The sequence below is a fragment of the Muscardinus avellanarius genome (genome assembly GCF_963383645.1).
Source record: "Muscardinus avellanarius genome assembly, chromosome: X".
Classification (NCBI taxonomy): domain Eukaryota; kingdom Metazoa; phylum Chordata; class Mammalia; order Rodentia; family Gliridae; genus Muscardinus; species Muscardinus avellanarius.
Genome location: NC_137792.1, coordinates 103496420 through 103519821, shown reverse-complemented (window position 1 = coordinate 103519821; position 23402 = coordinate 103496420). Strand labels below are relative to the sequence as shown.

General features: G+C 35.9%; 1 protein-coding gene across 1 annotated transcript in view; it reads left to right on the top strand.

The window, feature by feature from the left end:
- Positions 1–21707, top strand: part of MTMR8 (myotubularin related protein 8) — a gene marked incomplete at both ends in the record, with an annotated part of 94071 nt that extends 72364 nt beyond the window's left edge. Inside the window, 2 exons of the mRNA XM_080718977.1 lie at positions 18167–18293; positions 21045–21707. Of these exons, the coding sequence (XP_080575103.1) occupies positions 18167–18293; positions 21045–21707 (790 nt within the window). The remainder of the gene's footprint in view (positions 1–18166; positions 18294–21044) is intronic.
- Between the last annotated feature and the right edge of the window lie 1695 nt (positions 21708–23402).

Genomic DNA, 23402 nt, shown 5'->3' with positions numbered 1-23402 from the left:
ACAGATTGTGGTATATCATTGTGATTTTGATTTGAATTTTCCTAATCCGTAGTCACTTTGGATCTTTTTATCAGTTTATTTTCCATTTGTTTATCCTCTTTGAGGAAATGTCTATTCAAGTATTTTGCTCAATTTTAAAAAGTTATTAATGCATTATAGTCATACATCTTAATTGAGTACAAGATGGTAGAGGCATACATACACACATCGCTCTTTTGCTCATTTTTTAGTTGTGGTATTTCATGCTTGAGTTTTACGAGTTTTTTCTACATCCCAGTTATTAATTCCTTATCATATTTTGCAAATATTATCTTCCATTTTCTATGTGCTCTTCTCATTCTCATTGTGTACTTTGATATACAACAGTTTTAAATTTTGATAAAGTACAGTTTATAAGTTTTTGTCATTTTTGCCAGTGCTTTTGCTGTCATATCCAATAAATTATTGCCAAAGCCAATGTCATGAAGATTTCCCCCTGTATTCTCCTGTAAGAATCATATGGTTTTAGCTCTTACATTTGTGTTTAACTGTTAATTTGGTTAAGAGTTTCCAGAAGCAAATTATAGTTTGTCAGAAACTCCTCATTAAATTTTGTTCTCAGAGGCACTAATGGGAAAGGCAAAGTGGTAGACTCCTTTAATTAGTGCTTCTTATTGCTTAGGTTCTCACTTGAAAAGTAAAAGACATAGAGGTGGCTCAATAGAAAATATTGGAGGTAGTGAATTGTTTTAGGGACAGTACCCAAACATTCTTAGAAGATGATGGGGCTTTTGTACCCATTGTTGAAAGTTCGAGCCCTAGGAGCTTATGTTTTACTATAATGGGAATAGTTACACTTCTGAATTTCATAGTTTTCCCCAAAATTTAATGTACTGTATGTGGTACATTTTTCCTCTGCTCTAGACTGAATGTTTGCGTTCCCTAAATTCATATGTTAAAATCCTAACTCCCAGTAGAGTGTGGTGGCAAATGCCTATAATCCTAGTACTTGGGAGGATGAGAAAGTAGGCTTGCAGGTTTAAGGAAAGCCCCAGCAATTTATTGAGGTTTTCTGCAACTTTAGTGAGACCTTGTTTCAAAATAATAAAATAAGATAGGTTTGAGGGTGTAGCTCAGAGGCAGAATACCCCTGGGTTTAGCCCCCAGTACCTCAAAAAATGAAACAAAAATCCTAATCCCCAACATGATGGCATTAGGAGGTAGGCCCTAGGCATTATGAGGTGGGTGATTAATAGTTCATGTCCTCCTGAATGGAATTGGTGTCTTTTATAGCACCAAAAAGCAAAAGATAGCTTTCCTTCTTTCCATGGACCAGAAAGAAGCTGTTGATCATACACTGAATATGCTTCCACCTTAATCTTAGACTTTTCTAGCCTCCAGAAAATAAAGGAATAAGATTCTGCTGTTTATAAATAACCCAGTCTGTCATATTTTATTATACAAATCCAGATGGACTAAGACACTGTCTCTTTCCATTGAGATGTTTATCCACAGTTGTGATGTCCTATGAGGCCCAATCTTGGTTAGATACAGTGAGAAGGATATTATCAGAAATATATCAGTGTTAGATTTTTGGTGGGAATGTGGGACAGGCATCTAGATCATGTGTACAAAGCACATATGAAATCATAGGGATATTTAAATATCCCATAGCATCTGGGAAAAAGGGATCAAGAAATCGTTAATCCTCAAATCAATGACTCCACATTATGTGCCTATGTTGTTTTGAATTGTCATCCATGAATCTGATGATATCTGGCAAAGGTGCTTTAATAAAGGGCATAGCCTTGCTTATGTCTCTGTGATCAGCCTTATTAGTAGTAGCTTTAATCACAGCCCATATCAGCATATTGAAAGGTGAGATGGCAGGAATAAGTACCCCATGAATAACAATTTCAACTTGAACAGATTATAATCCTTCAGTGCCTTACCTTAGTATAGTGCCATATATACCAACCACACTGATAAGGAAAGGTCAACTGGTTCCTGCCAGGCAACACCCACTAACATCATAAAAAGTCATAGGTCTATTTTATGAAATTATATGCATACTAAATAAGTTCATTCATATAATGGGGGAAAGAGTCTCACAAAGTTCAACTAGAGTAAAAGCTTCTTTCTGAAGAACTTTGACAATTTTATTATTTAAGTAGGCTTCTTTAAATAATTCTGCCAAGCTAATAATCTCTTCGGATGAGAAGAGTTTTCCTTTAAATGATACATGATTTCTGAGATTAGGACGATATAGACACCCATGTCCAACAGAGGCAGCCAATATTTAGTTTTTGAAGCCAAAATACTATTAAGGGTTATTGTCTGATGAAAGAAGGAAACTGCCAGATCCCATGTGGGAGCAGGTCCCTGCCATTGGACAAGGTTTGGGGCAGGTTTCAAAGGCAGGTCTATCTTTTTTAATATCTGCTACAAATTGTAATCTAACACTAGTTATTGTCATTGCTTCACCAGTTTACCATATATCATCTAATTTGGGCGCATGTTGTCATTAAGGATGCAATATAATCTATTTTATTTATCTTAGTGTTCATATTCAAACAGGACTGTAGGTAGTTTGCTCTCCTAGAAGAGGGTGGCATCACTATTGATAGCATTTTTATTTAGGCCAGATGGAGTATTGTTTGTAGAAGTAGAAGGTGATACTTGAGTTCATCTTCCATGAGCTTCCTTTAGATCCAGAGAAGCTGTGACCTATTAAATTATTTCTGTTATTGCCCAGAAAGAATAGTTATACTTGTCAGAAGCCCTCTGAGAAACAACCAGGTAGACTCAGAACTCAGTTCATCCCCTCTGGCTTTGCCAAGTTATCATGCTTCACACCATCTGTTGCTTGATAAACCCATTTCCAAAATTTCCAAATGATAGAAGAGATCTTTGGCTTTCACTAACATTTTCCATTGACAGTCCGCCCAGGCCTTTACAAGGCCTAATATAGGATGAGCATCCTTCCAAGCCATAAAAATTCACATCAATAAGATGTATGTGGGTTGAGGTCCAAAGTCCTTTGAGGGTTATTTCTACCTCACATATGTATTATACAGGACCTGTTAGCAGTGGCACCACTTTCGTGTACTATTAAAACCATTGTTTAATTCCCCTGTTAGGTAAAGTTTGCTCCCTGCCAGATTCATTCTATATAGTCAGGCATCCCCTTTTTAATTCGGTGCCAGAGCCAGCTCCTGTCACAGTACATTTTGCCCTTTTATAACAGAATACCACAGACAGGGTGATTTATAATGAACAGAAATTTATTTGGCTCTGTTCTAGAAGCCAGAAAGTCCAAGAGCATGGTGCTGGCATCTGACAAAGGCATTTATGCTGTGTCATCCCACAATAGAAGGGTAAGAGGAGGCGACAGTGACAGCCAGAGGAGACTGAACTCATTTTATAACAAACTCACTTGATAACTAACCCCCTCTCAAAATAGCAACATTAATCCATTTATTCTCATGAGTAATCACTTCTTATGAGACCTACCTCATGACACTGTTACCTTGAGAATTAAGTTTCCAACACATGAACTTGGGGAAACATATTCAAATTGGACCTCAGGGCAAGAGAGAAGATTTGTTTTCTCCTCCAAATGACAACATGTTCCGCCTTCTGGATACTTCTCTTTTGCTGCAATTACTTTGTTTATTACTTTAGCAAAACAGAGTCTGAATTATCCCAATCCTTGTCATGGTGGCAACACATTCCATTTTTCTTTGAGGACACCAGTGCTCTTTTTCTAGGGTTTTCCCTTCTCATTAATCTCCCCAAGACGTTTGAGCTCCTACCTCCTCTCTGGGCAGGTCCTGGTGGAAAGCATCACCAGTAAGGCCCAACATGCACATCATATATTGGGGTGCCTCTTTAGTATAGTCCTTTTCTTCATAGTCCCAAGAAGGAGAAGGATATAAACTTGACTTTAGTCACCTTAAGTAATTCTTTAGCTACCTTAGCCAGAGGAAGGGATTCTCAGTATCCTTTCAGTAAGGACTAGAATGATGGCAACATAATTGAGTATCATGATAGCAGAGGCATTCTAGCTGCTTACAAAAGCATCTCTCCCAGTTGTGCTTGTGCAACTAGCCTCATCCTGGCCTTTTTCTACCTTACTGGGTTTTTTTGCCTGCTTTACCATTTCTCAGGGACAAGAATATTCTCTCATCTCAGAGTACCCCCAATTACAGCTCAGCCACAGTGAATTCTCCTACTGTGGCCCATTATGTGGTCAGAGGTAACCCATGTAAATGTATGAACTATTCCTCTTTTTCTATTCAAGCCCACAGGTCCTCAAATATCTAGTACCTGCCTAGTTGAAGAATCCAGGTAGGTAAGCTGATCTTCCCCGAGCAACTTGGTACCTCTAATCCCAAAAAGTCAGTTCAGTGACATAAGTTATTTACTTACAGTACTATTTATTAAGGCTCACAAAGCACAAGAGGAGAGTACAAAAATGCATATGACACAGAATGATGTGATTCCAAACTTAATGCAGAGGTATTCCAAACTTTGAATCATAAATACTTAAGGCCATTTGCAGTTCTTTTGCCAATTGATCATTACTTTCAGTGGCAATGATTCGATAGAACTCATTTTGATTTCTTAGTCATCACCAAAATCTAACCTAGTTGCCACTTAAAATTAGTTAAAGGGATCTCAGGTTTTATAAAGGAAAAATATATAACTTCCAGCTTTCCATAGTTTATAATATTAGCTGTGTGGGATATTTTCTTGTCTTTGTTTTGTTGTTGTTTTGTTTTGGTACTGGGGGTTGAACCCTTGGACATTCTATACCCCTAGCCCTTTTTATTTTTTATTCATTTTGAAACACTCTCACTAAGTCACTGAATCTGACTTTAAACCTATTCTCCTTGTGATCTAGCCTCCCAAGCACTGGGATTGTAGGCAAGCATGCACTACCATGCCCAGCTACAAGTAACTATTTATGTGTGCAAGGGGGCTTACTTTTCTAGCTCACTAAATAACATGATGTAGAATCTTTGAATCAGAGAACTCGGAAAGGCAGCTCCAATGAAGGGTCTTTATTACCCTGGAGTTTATCTTATCTATGACTGGTAGATTTTGGGTACAGTTTCAGAGGGTATGCATGGCAAACAGTCTCTAAGTGGCTAAAGAAATACTTAGGCTCTCTAACACAATCAAATGCATAAAAATTGAATGTGGAGCTAATGGGCTTTTTAGCTAATAGATTATCTGTCTTATGAAGTAAACAATATAGGACCAATACACAGAAGCCATTTACATAATCAGAATGAAAATGGTATAACCACTCTAGAAAACAGTTTTGTCAGTTTTCTAAAAGACTAAAAGTGCAAATATAATATGCCAAGCAACTTTGCTAACTTATAGGCATATATCCCAGTAAAATGAAACATTTTGTTCACAAATAAACCTATATATGAATATTCACAGCAGTTTTATTCATAATAGCTCCAACCTGAAAGCAATCCTGATGTCTTTGAACATGTAAATGGATACTTAAACAAGGTATGGTACATCTGTATCATAGAATACTGTACAGCACTAAAAAAAAGCAAACTGGGTATGTGCAACACTTTAAAAATAAAAATCCAATCTCATTGCGCATGGTGATACACACTTGTAATCAAAGTACTTGGGAGGCTAAGACAAGAGGATGGCAGGTTCATGGCCAGCCTCCGCAACTTAACGAGGCCTTCCTTAACTTAGTGAGACCCAATTTAAAATAAAGAATAAAATAGGGCTGAGTATATAGCTTGGAGATTGAATGCCCCTGGGTTTTATCCTCAGTATTTCTTTCTCTCTCTCTCTCTCTCTCTCTCTCTCTCTCTCTCTCTCTCTCTCTCTCTCACTCACACACACACACACACACACACACACACACAGTCTCAAACTGTTTTATAGTTCCATTTACATAAACTTCTTGAAAAGACAAAATTAAGTGGAAAACAGGTTAATGGTTAGGAAGTAATAAGGACAGAGTAGAGTATAGAGGGTAGAGAGATGGGAATAGCTAGTAAAGGACAACAACACAAGTGTGTGTTATGGTAATGAAATTGTTAGTATCATGAGTGTCAGTGTATAGTACCAGTTATTCATTGGGGAAATGGAATAAAGGATACATGGAACACTCTATTTTAATTTCTTTTTCAATTACTTTTAATTGTAGTAAAATATGCTTAATATAAAATTACCATCGTGACCATTTTTAAGTGTATGTTTCAGTAGTGCTAAGTATATTAATATTGTTGAACAACCAATATCTAGAGCTTTTTCATCCTAAAAACTGAAGCTTTATACTCTAAACAGTAATTCCACATTCCCCTTCTTCAATCGCTGGAAAAACATCATTCTACTTTCCTTCTCTATAAATTTGACTTCCCTTATCAATGGAATCATACACTATTTGTGCTTTTTGTATCTGGTTTATTTGACCTAATGTAAGTACTCAAGTGTTATCTGTATTATAGCATGTTTCAAAATTCCCTTCCTTTTTAAAGCTAAATAATATTTAATTCATAATATATGCCACATTTTGTTCGTCCATATGTCAGTGGGCACTTGGGTTCCAGCCTCTTTTTCTTTTAATTTTTAATTTTTGAAGGAAAAACTAGTGTTTTTTTCATAATGGCTCTCCATTTAACATTCCCAACAACACTGTATAGTTTTTAACTTTTCTACATTCTCACCAACATTTGTGATTCTTTATTCTTTATTTTCTTTCACTGTAGCCATTCTAATAGATATGAAGTGATTGTGGTCTTGATTTGTATTTTCCTAATGATCAGTGATGTGCAACATCTTTTTATCTTATTTCTTACTTGATTTTCTTTAGAGAAATATCTATTAAAGTGTTCCCAGTGAGCATGATGTACATTCACAAACATATTAAAGTCAGTCATTAAGTCAAACATGAAAAGAAGGGAAGAGGAAGGGAATGGGGTGGGAATTGGGGAAGGGCCAAGTTAATGATATGTACATTACGACCATCACTACCATCTTTTTCTACATTAAGATATATGACTACAGTGTGCCAATAAAATTTTTTTAAATAGGGAGAGCATCCATTTTTTTATTTTTTGTGACTGACTAATCTCAATTAGCAGAATGTCCTCCTGTTTCATCCATTTCCCTGTAAGCGATGTAATTGTGTTTTTCTTTATGAAAAATTCCATTGTGTATATGTCCCATAGTTTTGTAATTTATTCATATAGTTCCGTAGTTTGGCAATGGTGAACTGTGCAGCTTTCAATATAGATATACATTCATTATTTTGATATAAAGTGCTTTGCACATTTAAATTGGGTTATTTTTATTATATATTTAATATATTTTGATTAATTTTTTATTATATTAGTGGTTTGCAAACATTTTCTCCCATTCCATTGGTTGCCCTTTTACTGTCCTGAAGTGCCCTTTGATACAGCTATAGTTCAAATATCTCCTCCAAAATTTTGTAAGCGTTGAGGTAATTAAATGATTCAATCATGAGGATTACTGATGTCATTATTGAAAGAGTGGGTTAGTTGTCTCAACAGTGGGTTCCTTATAAAAACATTGAGTTGCAACCAGTTTTCCTCTGTCTCTCATGTGTTCTCTTACTCTTTTGCCATGGTTTTGCCATGCTTTTGGACTTCCTCACTTCCAGAACTGTGAGCCAAATAAACTTTTTTCCTTCTTTAATACACTTATTGGTGCATTATAGTCTTACATCATAATGCAGTTAATAGTGATAGTGACATGCATGCATAGGACTCTTGGTGGACTTGCCCATGGCTCTCTCCCCCTCCCCCTTTCCCATATAGAATATTGAGATTGACATTGGTATTCTCACCTGTGTATATAATGTCAATAGAGGTGATTCCTTAATTGATTTTTCTTTCCCCGCTCCTCTTCCCCTAGACTTTCCTGGCTCCACTGGAGTTTTTCCTCTGTTATTTAAAATCCCTCTGGTATCCTGATTACTCACTAGCTTCCATGTATGAGAGAAAACATATGACCATTCACTTTCTTTGAGTGGCTAATCTCACTTAACATAATCTCCAGGTCCACCCATTTTCTTGAAAATGCCATTATTTTGTTCTTTTTATTGCTGATTAGAATTCCATTGTGTATATATTCCATAATTTTGTAATTCATTTATCTGTTGATGGACACCTGAGTTGCTTCCATAATTTGACTACTGTGAATTGTGGTGCTGTATAAAACGATATGCAAGCCGGGTGTGGAGGAGCAGGTTTGTGATCCCAGTACTAGGGAGGCTGAGACAGAAGGATTGAGGTTTGTGGTCAGCCTCTGCTACTTAATGAAGCCTTCTTCAACTTATTGAACATAAAAAATAAAAATCAGACTGGGGGTATAGATCGAAGGTTAGAATGTCCCTGGGTTCAATCCCCAGCACCACAAAAAAATGGATATGCATGTAACACCATAATATTCTGACTCCAGTCTCTTTGGAAAGATACCCAGGAGTATATAGTTGGATCATATGGTGGATTCATTCACAGTTTTTTAAATAGTATCCACACCAATCTCCATAGCAGCTATACGAATTTACAATCCCACCAACAATGTAGAAGAATTCCTATTTCCCCATATCCTCATCAGAACTTATTGCTGTTTGACTTCTGGATGATTTCCATTCTACCTTGAGTTAGATAGAATCTCAGTGTAGTTTTGATTTGCATCTCAGTGATTGCTAATGGTGTTAAACTTATTATATATTTATCGGTAATTTTTATCTCTTTGGTGAAGTATCTATTTAGTTCAGTGGCCCGTTTATTAATGTAGTTATTTTCTAATGTAAAGTCTTGTAAGTTCTTTGTTTATATTCTAAATATCACCTTTGTCAAAAAGCAATTCCCTATAGATTTGTGCATTTGTTTCTGTATCTTCTGTTCTATTGGTCTGTGTGCCTGCTTTTGTAACAACGTCATGATGTTTTAATTACTGTAGCTCTGTAGTATAATTTGAAACAGGAATTGTGATGCCTTATGCATGGATCTTATTTCTGAGAATTGTTTTTGCTATTCTTGGTCTTTAGTTTCTCCATATGAAATTTAGGATTGATTTTTCTAGATCTGTGAAGAATAACATTGGTATTTTGATAGGGATCGCATTGACTTTGTAAATTACTTTTGGAAGAACTTATTTATTTTTTGAGGGTCTTGGGATGGAACCCAGAGGCATTTGACCTCCAAGCCACACCCCCTGCCCAATTTTTTTTAATTCTTTATTTTGAAACAGGGTCTCACTGAGTTGCAGAGAGCCTCACTAAGTAGCTGAGGCTGTCCACAAACCCCGATCCTCTGGTCTCAGCCTCCTAAATGCTGGGATTACAAACGTGCACTACCACACCCAGCTGGAAGAATTTTTATAATACTTATTATCAAATATTGCAAATCAATATTTATCTTGATAATATTTATCAAAGTTTTTGATAATATTTATTGTGCCTATCCAAGAGCAAAGAGATCTTTCCAGCTTCTAAGATCTTCAATTTCTTTCTTTAGTGTTTTATAGTGTCTTTTGCCTCCTTGCTTAGATTTATTCTTAGGTATTTTATTGTTTTTGAGGTTATTGTGAATACAGTTGTTTTCTGGATATCTTTTTCAGTGGATTCATGGTTGGCATATAGAAAAGCTACTTTTTTTTTTAGATTTATTTTTTTATCCCACTATATTGTTGAATCTGTCAATCAGCTCTTAAAAGTTTTCTTTTGTGTGTGTGTATGTGCTACTGGGGATGGAATCCAGGAGCATTCTACCTCTGAGATACACCCCCAGCCCCATTTTTTATTCTTTATTTTGAAACAAAATCTCTCTGAGTTGCATAGGGCCTCACTGAGTAGCTGAGGCTGTCCTCGAAACACTATCCTCCTGTCAGCCTCCCGAATGCTGGGATTTCAAGCATGTGCCACCATGCTAGACTTACTAAAAGTCTTTTGATTGAGTATTTGGGAATTTCTATATATAGGATCATGTCATCTGTAAATGGATATAATTTTAATTCTTTTTTCCTATTTGAATTCCTTTGCTATCCTTTTCTTACCTTATAACTCTATCAAGAGTCTCAAGGACTATGTTGAAAAAGGGTGGTGATAGTGGGAATCCGTGTCTTGTTCCTGAATTTAAAGGGAATTCCCACAGGTTTTCCTTATTCAATATGATGTTGGATTTAGGCTTATTGTATACTGCCTTAATGATGTTGAAATGAATTCCTTTTATTCCAATTTTCTGCAGTGTTTTCTTTAGTATGGATGGGTATTGGATTTTGTCACATGATTTTTCAATATTTATTGAAATGATCATGTGGTTTTTGTCCTTAGTTCTATTTATGTGGTGAATAACATGTATTTATTTATGTATGATTAACTATCCTCGCATTTCTAGAATGAAACCAACTTGATCATGGTATACAATTTTTTCATGTGGCTTTGAATTTGTATACTAATATTTTATTTAGAATTTTTACATCTATCTTTATCAGTGATATTGGCCTATAATTTTCTTTTCTCAAAGGATCTTTATTCAATTTTTTGTATTAAGGTGATACTTACCTCATAGAAGGATTTTACAAGGGCTCCATCTTTTTTGATTCCATGAAATAACTTGTGAAATATTTGGTTTAGTTCTTCTGTAAAGATTTTGTAGAATTCAGCTGGGAATTCATCTTGACCTGAGCTTTTCTTTGATGGAAGGCTTTTCACTGCTGTTTCTATTTGCCCACTATTGATTGATTTAGGTTTCTGTATTTTCTTGGTTCAATTTAGGCAGCTTTTATGTGTATAGAATTCTGTCAATTTCTTCTTTGTTTTCCACTTTCTTGGACTATATATTTTCAAAATAGTTTCTGATGATCCTCTGAATTTCCCCACTGTGGTGATATCTTCTATTTCATTTTTATTTTAGTAATATATATTTATTTACTCTCTTTTTGTTAAGTTGTCTTAAGGCTTATCAATATTTTTAATCTTTTCCAAAAACCAGCTTTTTGTTTTCTTGATATTTTGTATTTTGTTTTGTATTTCATTGATTTCTGCTCTGATTTTAATTATCTCCTGACTTCTACTGGCTTTGGAATTAGTCTGTTTTTGTGGGCCTTGAGGTATGTCATTAGGTTGTTCATTTGGTAACTTTCTGTTTTTCTTATGTGGGCACTCACTGCTATAAATTTTCCTCTTAAGACTGCCTTTAAAGTGTCCCATAGATTTTGATATATTGTGTCTTTATTTTCATTTAATTAAGGAATTTTTTAAAAAATTTCTCCCCTTAATTATTCTATGATCCAGTCATCATTCAAAGGTGTATCATTTAGTCTCCAGGTATTTGTGTAATTTCTTTTGGTCTTCCTGTTGTGGATTTCTATTTTCATTCTATTATGATCTGAACATATACAGGGAATTATATTACAAAAATAAACTCTCACTGTTTATAACTTAGCCAGTCTTTGTGATATTCTGTTATACAACAGAAATCAGACTAAGATAGATATGCAAAAGTTTTAACTTTGATAAAGACCTGTTTGACTGTATTTGGGTTTTTTTTTTTTTTTTCCTCTGCTTTTTGTGTCATACCCATGAAATCCTTGACAATTCAGTTTTGGTTTTTGTTAAGTTTTATGGTTTGGACACTTACATGTAGATACATTTTGAGTTAATTTTTACTTATGGTATAACGTAAGGTTCCAACTTCATTCTTTTGCCTTTTGATGCCAAATTTTCCCAGCACCATTTATTTACAAAACTGTCCTTTCTCCATTGAATTGTTTTGGCCATCCTCATCAAAAATCATTTCACTACAGTGATTAAGTTCTCCTTCCTTTATGCCAGTACCACATTTTTTTTGTATTACTATAACTTAAGTTTTTAATTTAAGGTATGTAAATCCTTCAACTTTGTCTTCTTTTTCAAGATTTTTTTCACTATGAGAGTCCCTTGAGATTCCATATGAATTTTAGGATATATTTTTTATGTTTTACAAAAAGACAACATAGGAATGTTTATGGAGATTACATAAGTCTGTAGATCACTTTGGTATAGTATTAACAAGCTTAACAGTAATGTCTTCCTGTTAACTCATATCATCTTAATTTCCGCAGTGTTTTGTAGTTTTTTGTATAATACTTTTCCCTCCAGAGTTCCTGATTTGATCATGTTATTTTTAATTCTTCATTTTATTAATGTGTTGAATCACATTAATCAATTGAATCACAGTGATAAATTCTAGTGGATTGTGTTTTATGGTCTGTTCAAGTGCCTTTGAATTCAGTTTGCTAATATTTTTGCAGTTATTTTGGCATGGATGTTCATCAGCATTTGCATTTGTCTCAGTCAACATTCTCAGTGCTATATTCAAAATAACTGGCCACACAACTTAGAGGAAGGTGGCAGATTTATTTGCTCATAGTTTCTTGGAGATTTCAAGTTCAGTCCATGTAAGGCTGAGGTTTATGGATCTCAGTAAATGCCAGCAGGAAGCAGAGAAAGGAAGATAGTAAGGTTCTGCTCTCACATCATGGAGGCTGGAAACTAGAGAGCAAGGGCAAGAGAGATCTTGATATAATCCCAAGGCCACATACCCCCAGGGACAAATCCTTAGCAACCCAGCCCTGCTTGCAGCTTTGCTACCTTGTTTTTGTGAGGCCGCCTAGAACAATTTAAATCCAAACCATTGCAGTGTTCTGTAGTTTTCATTTTCTTGTGGTGTCATCTGACTTGATATGAAGGTAATGCTAGCCTTGTAAAATGAGGATTCAGAGTTTTGAGGTGAAAGAATTTTTGATGAATTAGTTTAAATTCTTTAAATGTTTGAGAGAATTCTCCAATGAATTCTTTGGTCCTGGCTTGTGTTAGTTGAGAAGATTTTGATACCTGACTCAATATCTTTACTCAATATTAGTATGCTCAGTTTTTCCCTTTTTTATGATTTAGTCTTGGTAAGCTGTATGTTTCTAGAAATTTAATTTCTTTTAGATTATCTAATATATTGGGATATATTTGTTAATACAGGTGAAATATCTTTTATCTGAAATATTTAGGACCAGAAGTGTTTCAGATTATTGTTTTTGTTTTTGTTGTTGTTGTTGTTGTTTTAGATTTGGGAAACTGGTTGAGCATCCCTAAATCAAAAATTCAAAATAACCTATTCATTTTTCTATGATTCATTTTCAATTGCTATAGCATCAGTTGTACTCTACTTTTTCATTTATGAGTTTTATTTGTTTGACTCTTCTTTTTGTCTTAGTATACCTTAAATGTTTTTCAGGCTTTTATAATTTTAAAAAATACTCCCTAGTCTTTGATTTTTTTATCTATTGATTCTTTTACTCACTATTATTTCTTCTCTAATTTTTAATATTTCTTTCTAATACTAACTTTTAGCCAGTTTATTTTTTCTAGTTCCTTGAGATGTAGAATTAGGTTACTGATTTGAAGTCTTTTCAATGTATGTGTTTATTACTTTACTTTATAAATTTTACTTTTTATTAATATATTCAATTTTAAAATCATAAATGTATATATTTATGGGGTTCAATGTGATGTTTTGATATATATATATATGCAATACAAAATGAGTAAGTCAACCTAATTAACATATATATCACCTCATTTACCCATCATTTTTGTGTGGAGAAATTTTTTAACTTTAATCTCTGAAGATTTGAAATATACAGAACATTATTATTAGCTATGGTCATCATGCTATGCAGTGGATCTCAATATAATGGATTACATTCTTAAAAATACAGAAATCCTGTTATTTTGGCAATGTGTACAAAATGGAATACTATTCAACTTTTAAAAATGTGTAAATTCTGTCATTTGTTAAAATGTGGATGGAACTACGGTACATACACACACACATACACACACACACACACACACACACACACATATATATGTTTTGTTTATATATGTACATACCATTTATCATGGATACAATGAACATGGAAGTACAGATATTTATTTGGCATATTGATTTCAGCTACTTTGGATATATATTCAAAAGTGGAATCCCAGAGCATATGGTAGTTTTATTTTTCATTTTTATGGAACTTTCATACTGTTTTCCATATTGGCTGTACTAATATTTTTTCTCTTGTTTTTGTACATCCTTTAAATTCTGTTATGTTTTTATTTGCTTAAACGCATTTTCTCTCTCTCTCTGTGTGTGTGTGTGTGTGTGTGTGTGTGTGTGTGTGTGTATCTGGGGATGGAACCCAGGGGCATTCGACCTCCAAGCTATACCCCCTGCTCTATTTTTTATTATTTATTTTGAAACAGGGTCTCACTAAGTTGTGGAGGGCTTCACTAAGTAGCTGAGGCTATCCTCAAACCACGATCCTCTTGTCTCAGCCTCTCGAATGCTGGGATTACAAGCTTGTACCACCATGCCTGGTTTAAATGTATTTTCCAATCTCTCTTTTTATGTCTTCTTTGACCCATTGGTTGGTTAAAAATGTACCTTTTGGCTGGTTCCATAGTTTGGCTGGTTCCATAGTTTGGGGGTGTGCAGCTATTAGCATAGATACTTGTGTATTGGTTTGGTAGTTTGGTTTTCATTCTTTGGGGTAGATATCAATAGGCAATATTGCTGAGTCATATGGTAACTTTGTTTTCATTCTTCTGAGGATCTTCCATACTGTTTTTCAAATTTGTTACATTAATTTGCAACCCCACCAATAATATATTCGAGTTTCAACTTCTCCACACTCGATCAATTACAATTTTTCTCTTCTTTGGAAGTCCATCAACAGATGAGTGGATTACAAAACTATGGGATATGTACACAATGGGATTTTACCCAGCCATAAAGGAGAACAAAATTATTGCATCTACAGGGAAATGTCACAAAAAAATAAGAAATCAGATGCTTTCCCTATTATGCGAAAACTAGGGAGAAATGGATAATAGGAACTCTAGTTGAAGAAAGGGCCCTATAGAGGAGCAATTAAGGTGACCTAACTGAGGGGATGGAAGGGGGAAAGATGGAAACTCTTTACAGCACATGATGTACTTAAACATATCAAAGTCAATCACTAAATCAATCATGGGAAGAAAGGAGGGGGAGGAAATGGGATGGGGATTGGATACAGGCTAATTGGGTGATGTGTACATGTATATCTCCACAAATTTTTTTATTCCATTAAGATGTTTGACTAAATGCACCAATAAAATATATTAAAAATAAAAAAGAATGTACCTTTTCATTTCTACATATTTATGATTTTTCCAGTTTTCCTTTTGCTATTGACTTCTAGTTTCGTTCCCTTTGTAGTCAGAAAAGATACTTGATATGATTCCAGTCCTCTAATATTTGTTATAATCTATTTTGCTACCTAATGTGATTTTTTTGGTGGTGGTACTGGGGATGGAACCCTTCTACCTCCAGGCTACACTCCCAGACCTATTTTATATTTTTATTTGGAAACAGGGTCTTTTAAGCCAGCGAGGCACTTCGAACCTGTGTGATCTTCCTGTCTCCCCCTCCCAATCTGAGATTTTAAAGGATACTAATACTAGCCTTTTACTACTCTGAAATGAGATTGGACATTTCAAGTTATTCTCTATTGCTCCAAATGATCTTTCAGAGAAATACTAAAAATTATAAATAGTTACGGTATTCCTCCTTCATGGCACCTGTTGCCTAGAATGGGAGAGTTGTCTTTCAACTTGCCTCACATTAAATAAACTGAGGTGTGAAGAGCAAGCCTCCCTCATAAAGAGGTAGGCAAATTAAGATATAATGCACATGCCCAGTGCTGTAAGCATCAAAATTCAGTTCCTGTACTTTTTTCAAATTTGGATTTAGAAACCTATGCCTAGCCTATAAAGAACAAAAAGATGGTTTTAAAATATTGTTTGTGGAATATGTTTAAAGGATTGATTCTAGAACCTTTGTATATTTGATAGTATTTCTAACTTTCTTTACTATTTGCAGTTAATGTTCATGTTCTGCTATGCAATCATTTATATGCACATTTCTTTAATTGTTTTAGATTTTCCTGGATGCATAGTTTAAACAACATAAAGTATTTAAAACTGTAGCAGTAGTTTGCAGTTCTAGCAAAGAGGAAATTTGTGGGGTTAAACTTTGTATTTTATTTCTTATAGAAGCGTCTAAACACGTATTTTATATGTTCTTTTTTAACAAATATTGTGTACAACTTTTAAACATCAATGTTTGGATCAAAACAAGACCCAGCTTATTTTCTGCTTGCTTTAAATTAAGCAAACATGCTATAATAAAAACAAAATGAAGAAAAACAATTCAGTAGCCTTTCCCCAGTTCTTCTATCCATTATTGAAAGTGTGCTATTGAAGCTTTCTACTATTATTATATTACTGTATGTTTTTCTTTTGAGATCTGTAAAATGTGCTGTACATACTTAAGTGTTTTTATCTCTGATGGGGGGAGTGTGTGTGTGTGTGTGTGTGTGTGTGTGTGTGTGTACTTGTTATGTCTTCCTGGTGGATTGATTCTTTTTTCATTACATAGCATTCTTCTTTATCTCTTGGAACAGGTTTTTATTTTTGTTGGTTTTGCAGTACTGGGACTCAAACCCAGGTCCTAAAACACTGTGGACAGTGCTTTACCACTGAGCTACATCCCTGGCCTTCTTGTGATAGATTTTGATTAAAAGTTTATTTTATCTGCTATTAATATAACCACCCTGGTTTTTTAGTTATCATTTGACTTGTGTCTAGAGTATCCCAAGTTTCATCAGTGCTCCTCAATAGGGGACACAGATGCTATTTCTTTGATAATTCCTGGAGAAGTTGGAATGCTGGATGCATGGTCCTACTCTTTTCTTCCATGTGGGTAAAGATAGGATCCAGGACTGTCAACCACTCCCTCTTTGTTGAGCTTTGGGCAGGAGCTGTGGTGCATGTGTATATGCTAATACAAACTTCCACCTTATTTTTGTAGTTCCTCAAAGTATCCTATGCTAGAGCCTGACAGTTCTATGAAACAGAAGAGAAAGAAGCCAGTTTCTCAAGTGGCACTTGGAGATGATGGAGTTTTAGATGTGCAGGACCATTCTTTCCTCGGGTAGAAGCTGAGACTTTGGATTCCCTCTGGGTTTTATGGCACTGTGTTCTGGGTGGGAATTATGATGAGTCTGATGTTTCTACTTTTCCTACTGGTTTCATTGTGGCTAGTTTTATATTCGCCTCAGGTACAAGATTTCTCACAAAGGGAGCTGATCCTTGTGATGCTGTTTGATAGGAGTGTTCATAGAAAGGAAGGAGTCTAGGGCTTCCTATCCTGCCATCATCCTGATGTCGTTTGATTTCTTTCTTGCTTGCTTGCTTGCTTGCTTGCTTTCCTAGCATTCTACCCCTAAGATATAACCATAGCCCTTTATTTATGTATTTATTTATTTTATTTTGTAACAGGGCCTCACTAAGTTGCTGGGGGTCTCTCTTAAATTGTTGAGGCTGGCCTTGAATCTATGATCCTCCTACTTCATCCTGCCAAGTACTGTTATTATAGGTATACACCACCATGCTTGGTTTACCTTATTATTTCTTAAAGCCATATGTTAATCTATAATTATCAAAAATTAAATTTTCATTTTAATTTTTTAAATAACCCCAAATTTGCTTAATTTCAAAGTGTTTTTTTTTTTTTTTTTTCTGGTGGCACTGGGGGTAGAACCCAGGGGCTTTTATACCTCCAGGCTATACTCCCAGACCTATTTTTATATTTTATTTGGAAACAGGGTCTCACTAAGTTGCTGAGAGCCTCACTAAGTAGCTGAGGCTGGCTTTGAACCTGCGCGATCCTCCTGTCTCAGCCTTCCAAGTGCGGTGATTACAAGCATGCGCCACCATACCTGACTAAAGAGTCTCACTAAGTTGCTGAAGGTCTTCGCTGGCCTCAATCCTCCTGTCTCAGCCTCCCAAGCACTAGGATTACAGGCGTGTGCCACCACACCAAGCCCCAAAGTGTTTTCTTCCACAGAGATCTTGCTGCTAGGAAAGAGATCTTTTACGGACTTTATACTTCAGTCATTGGCATGTCCTAACTTTAATGTCATCAAATTTTTTTTTGAGATCTTCCCACCTACATTTACTTGGCAAAAGAAAAATATTGGTAATCCATTCCAGTTTAAACAATCCACTAACCCACTTTTTTGTTATTTTTGTCTATTAAAGGTTCTGGTGTGGTATGTATAACCGCTTCGACAAAGGGCTGCAGCCCAAACAGAGCATGCTAGAGAGCCTCCTAGAAATTAAGAAGCAAAGAGCAATGCTAGAGGCAGATGTGCATGAACTTGAAAAGGTAAGGACATAGGTCCCAAAAGAAGATTCTCTTACCTCTTTGGGTAGCCCCCAACCTTGGTATTTGCAGAAAGCTTCCTGGCTAGCTTTTTATACTCTTTGGCTTTTAAGTGTCTTTTGTCTGCCAAGCTCAGGGGGCATAACTCTTTCCCTTCCCATAGTGTAGTAAATATTTCACCAAGCTATTTAAACAAATGGATTGGTTCTAATTTTTAGATCTGGGTGGGATGATTACATGAAAGAAGAGGGAATGACAAAGAAATCTATGTGACGGGCACTTTTAAATACAGTATCCCCGCCAGGCTTGGTGGCACACGCTTGTAATCTCAGCATTCAGGAGACAGAAACTAGAGGATCGTGGTTCATGTATAGCCTCAGCTACTTCGGGAGGCCCTCTGCAACTCAGTGAGACCATGTTTCAAAATAAAAAGAATAAAAAATAGGGCTGGGGGTGGAGATCAGAGATAGAATGTCCCTGGGTTCCATCCCCGGTAACACACACACACACACACACACACACACACACACACACACACACACACACACACAAATACAGTATCCCCTTGCAAGCAATCTGTTAGGTACTAGCTGTAGTTTACAGATAAGGAATCAGAGCCTCAGAGAAATTAGTAAGTCACTCAAATTCACACATGTAGGAAATGTAGAGTTGGAACCTGACCCTACATCTTCTTGATGCCAAAATATATGACCTACTATTTTCAGGTATAATACATTAATTCACTTATACATTAATACAGTGATTCGTTAATAACAATAGCCTCTTTTAAAATATGAAGAAAATGACGGATCTCTTTCTCAGAAAATATAGGCATATACATATGTTGCACATAACTACATGAACAGCTTTCAGGTATAATTTAAGGAGTCCACAGATCCTATAAGCCCATCTGTGGCCACCTGCGAGTTCCTAAGCTCCAAAATAAGAGCTATTGATTTATTGTATGGGAACGTCATTTTTATTTTTCTGAAAATCCTAGTGATTTGTGATAAAAATGGTGATTATCCTTGGAGAGAGATACCAAACATGCACTAGGCAGGTAGCTGGCTGAGGGTATCTTTTCAAATTTCATGTTGTATTTTATTTTGTTATTTTCTAACTTTACAGTTGCATTGCCTTTTTCAAAATATCAATAGCAGAGACATGTAGGTGATATTATGGGCTATTTTTAATTTCTTTGTATTAAAAAGACATTTAATAACAAATATGCATACATATATAAAAGATATATACGTGTGTGTGTGTGTGTGTGTGTGTGTGTGTGTCCATGTCCCTTTAAGGGGAAACACTGGGGAATAATCTATCTGCAATTAATTTGTTTCTCTCTCAGGAATCAGAGAAATGAGGCAGGTATAAGTAAAAGATCTTGTTTTGAGGAGAGGACCTATTCTGAGGGCACTGTGAAAAAGTCTGCTGATATCTAAAAGGAAGACAAGTATCTCAACAAGTTTCCCTACTTTTCATTCCTGCTTAAGGCTGATTATTTTATATGATTTTAAATCATTCTTTAGTGTTCCCTGGGTTTTTCTGGGGGGAGGCAGGGGACTAAGTAATTTTCTGTTGCCTCCCAAGTACATTCAGAAGTTTGGGATTTGATAGAATACCACGTGTTTGTCTTTACAATAAATAGATGTTTATTTATTTATAGAGAGCAAAAAAGCTGTCTTATCTGACCTAAAGTAGTTTGACACCTGGTCCCTAAATAACACACCATTTCCCAGAATTATTTTCCAAGAAATATCCCTCTCCTGTCCTTTAGATAAATGCTTAGGGATCCCTATGTTTCAAGAACCGCTAGCATTTTTAATATTTTCAAAGAAATCCTTGTTGACTTGTTTAACTTATAATTATAAACAACTGTTCAAGCCAGATGCAGTGGCTCAGGTCTGTAATCTTAGGAACTCAGGAGGCTGAAGCAGTAAGATCACAAATTCCAGGCCAGCCTTGGTAACACAGTGAGGTCCTGTCTTGAAATAAAAGTACAAAAGGGCTGGGGGTATAGCTCACTGGTAGAACACCCTGGGTTCAAATTGCCAGTACTGGGAGCTGGGAGTTGGGAACAGTGTCCAACTTTTCTTTGCTATTATTATAAAATAAGACTAACAAACATATTATGGCTACTTAGTGAGCAAAGTTGACAATCTACATGGACAGAGATATGAATATTTTTTGATAAAGTATTCTTATTTGGAAATATACCAATTTCATTATTCTTATCAATATGCTTAAGGTATTCTACTTATTTTGTTCCACTTAATCATGCTACCCACATCCAGATGAAAATCCCAGCTTTTTATTTCCTAAACACACGAATTTGAGTGCCATACTTAACTTCTCTGAGCCTCAGTTTTCTTATCTATAAAAAAAGCTAATGCCTAACTAGTAGGTTTGTTATAAGGATAAAAGAAAATACTTACATAAAGTTCCCAGCATATAGAGGTATTAAAAAGGTGTTGGGAGTCCTTTCCCTTGCCCTGCTCAATCTCAGAATAAAATCACAGTTATAAGAAAAGAAGACTTTTATAGATATAAGATCTCTGACATTCGTTAATTGTAGAACATTTAATATACTTGGCAAGGGATAAGGAAAAATTGGGGGGAGGTATGGGGACAAAAGGTAATGTTCTACCATGTATGTGGCTGCAGCAGGATCCTTTCAGGTCAATGTGATAATTACCCAGTTTTTATTCCTGTGTCTAATTCTTTTTCAACTATTCCTTGCTCCTGAGACAGAAACTTAAAGCCCGCGATGAGCCACCAAAAGACATCTGTACTTGTTCTCAGTTAGGGAATTTATTATCCCAACATCTGAGAAGTCCTTTGACCAATCCTCTTGGCTTTATGGGTATCGATGGAGACCTAAATACCTTGATGGAGAACGGCACCCTGTCCAGAGAAGGAGGCCTCCGAGCTCAGATGGATCAAGCCAAAACCCAACATACAGACTTCCACCATGACTGTTGTGGTATCATGGGAAACCTTAGGGCCATAAATATCTCTGGGGATGTAGACATCTCTGGAGCAATGGGCATCTCTGGTGATACAGTCATCTCTGGAGACATGGGCATCTTTGGGGCTGTGGGCTTCTCTGGAGGCTTGGGCATCTCTGAGGTCACTGGCATCCCGGGAAACATTGATATTTCCAAGGCTAGGGGCTTGCCTGAAGACTTAGGTATCTCTGGAGACACAGGTATCTCTGAATCCAGGGGCCATTCTGGAGACTCAGATACCTCTGAGGCCAGAGGCATCTCTGGAGACATAGGTATCTCTGAAGCCAGGGGTTTCTCTGGAGACATGGGTTTCTCTGATGGTGTAGGCATCATGGGAGACTTGGGAATTTCTGAAGACACAGGAACCTCCAAAGCCAGCATCAAGGAGTCAGGCTGCTCTAAGTAACGGTGAGGTAGCTACTCATCTGCTTCTGTGTTACTGTACCTATAGCAGCCATGATGATTCTTGCCCTAAACAGGGCTGTGCTGCTTTTCCAGTTGGTTTAAATGTGGTGAGACCAGGGAATCTCTCCCCAACTTAAGGGTCTGGAAGGGGATTTAGGGCATTTACTCCTGAAGTAATCAGTATATACATGTTAAGCAGTCCAGAATATAGGCAAGAGAATGAATATGTTATTGTTCTATAATGGGATTTAGCTTTGGAAACATTGCCTTTCAGCTGAGATGCTGGTTCCACCATTTTCCTTAACAGTCAACCTCCCCTACTTTTCTACCTTTACTGCTCTAGCCTGAAAGCAAAGTGGAAATATTGTCAAGGTAGAAAATCACTAACCTGGTAAAGGGATGAGAGATAGTATACAGCAGGTGTGAGTTATAGAATGCTGCGAAAGAAAATGTACTTCTAGATAGTTTTCAGTTATGTTATGTTAGCTAATATTGCCAGTAGGAGACTCCATCATATGCCTGAGAAAGAAATGAAATGATCCTTAATTGTTAGCATAAGTACACAGGTGCTTGGATGTTTAGAACATGCAAGAAAAACTTTCTTAAACTAGAATTGCTCTCTCCAACCCACACCCTAGCTCAGTCATATTCTAATGCTCATTTAGCCATTCCTTTTTTGTGTACCTAGCCCATAGTTAAATTCAAAACCACTCTGGCCTAAAATGACCAATGACAAATTTGCAAGGTCTGATGTAATATTTAATAGCATTCTTAGTATCAGTTCAAGAAGCTACTGAAAGTCTCAATGCCCTCCCCCCATACATAGTGTATGTGATTATCAGTTTCTTTTATATTTTGTAAAACCAGCCCCTACTTAGGACTTTTTTATATGATCCATAGTTTTGCTTATCTAGACATCACATGAAATTTGTGGATTTTTAGATGAAGCTGGCAGTACTTTACAAATCTGGTAGGTTTGTCACTTTGTGCTAATGTTTACTTTTTTTAAAAAGTCTATTATAACAGGTCCAGCTTCACCTGGAGGAAAGGGTATGTTCCTGTTTAGACACTAGATTTTCCCATTTAGATTGGTATATTTGCTGGCTTTTTCATATTTCCTGTCAAATATTTGCTCACCCACAGAGTCTATTCCTAATACTCTAGATCTGGTTTAAGCTCAAAATTTAAAATGGCTTACAAAGTCATTTTTGTTACCTCTCACATCCAGTGAACACAGAAATATTCAAATTAATATGATTACCTTATTAGGTACTTTTCTCTGAAAGAAGGAAATGCCCTTTAATTTGGTGTATAATTTAACTGTAGGAGAGGAGAGCCAGGATATCCCCTTGATTTTTTTACCCATAGCTGAATGAAGAAGCCAGAACAACCTCCCTCTTTAGAGAAAGAATTCTAAATCATTTGGTTGTCTTTTTCATATGTAAATAGGATCCATTTTTCTTTTTGCCCCCTCTTGGTATCTATTTTTAATTGTTTTTAAAGAACTCTAATTTATTTAATGCTTTTTCATTCATAAACAGGGACCATATTTCTACTTATCCCTTTTTGATAGTTGCCTTGATCCTATAATTTTAAAACATCAAGACAATCTACTGTTGTATCTTCTTTGATCCTCCTCATTCCACTAGTCCTGGCTTTGTATACCATAAGTCAAAAGATGTTATCAATTGTCATT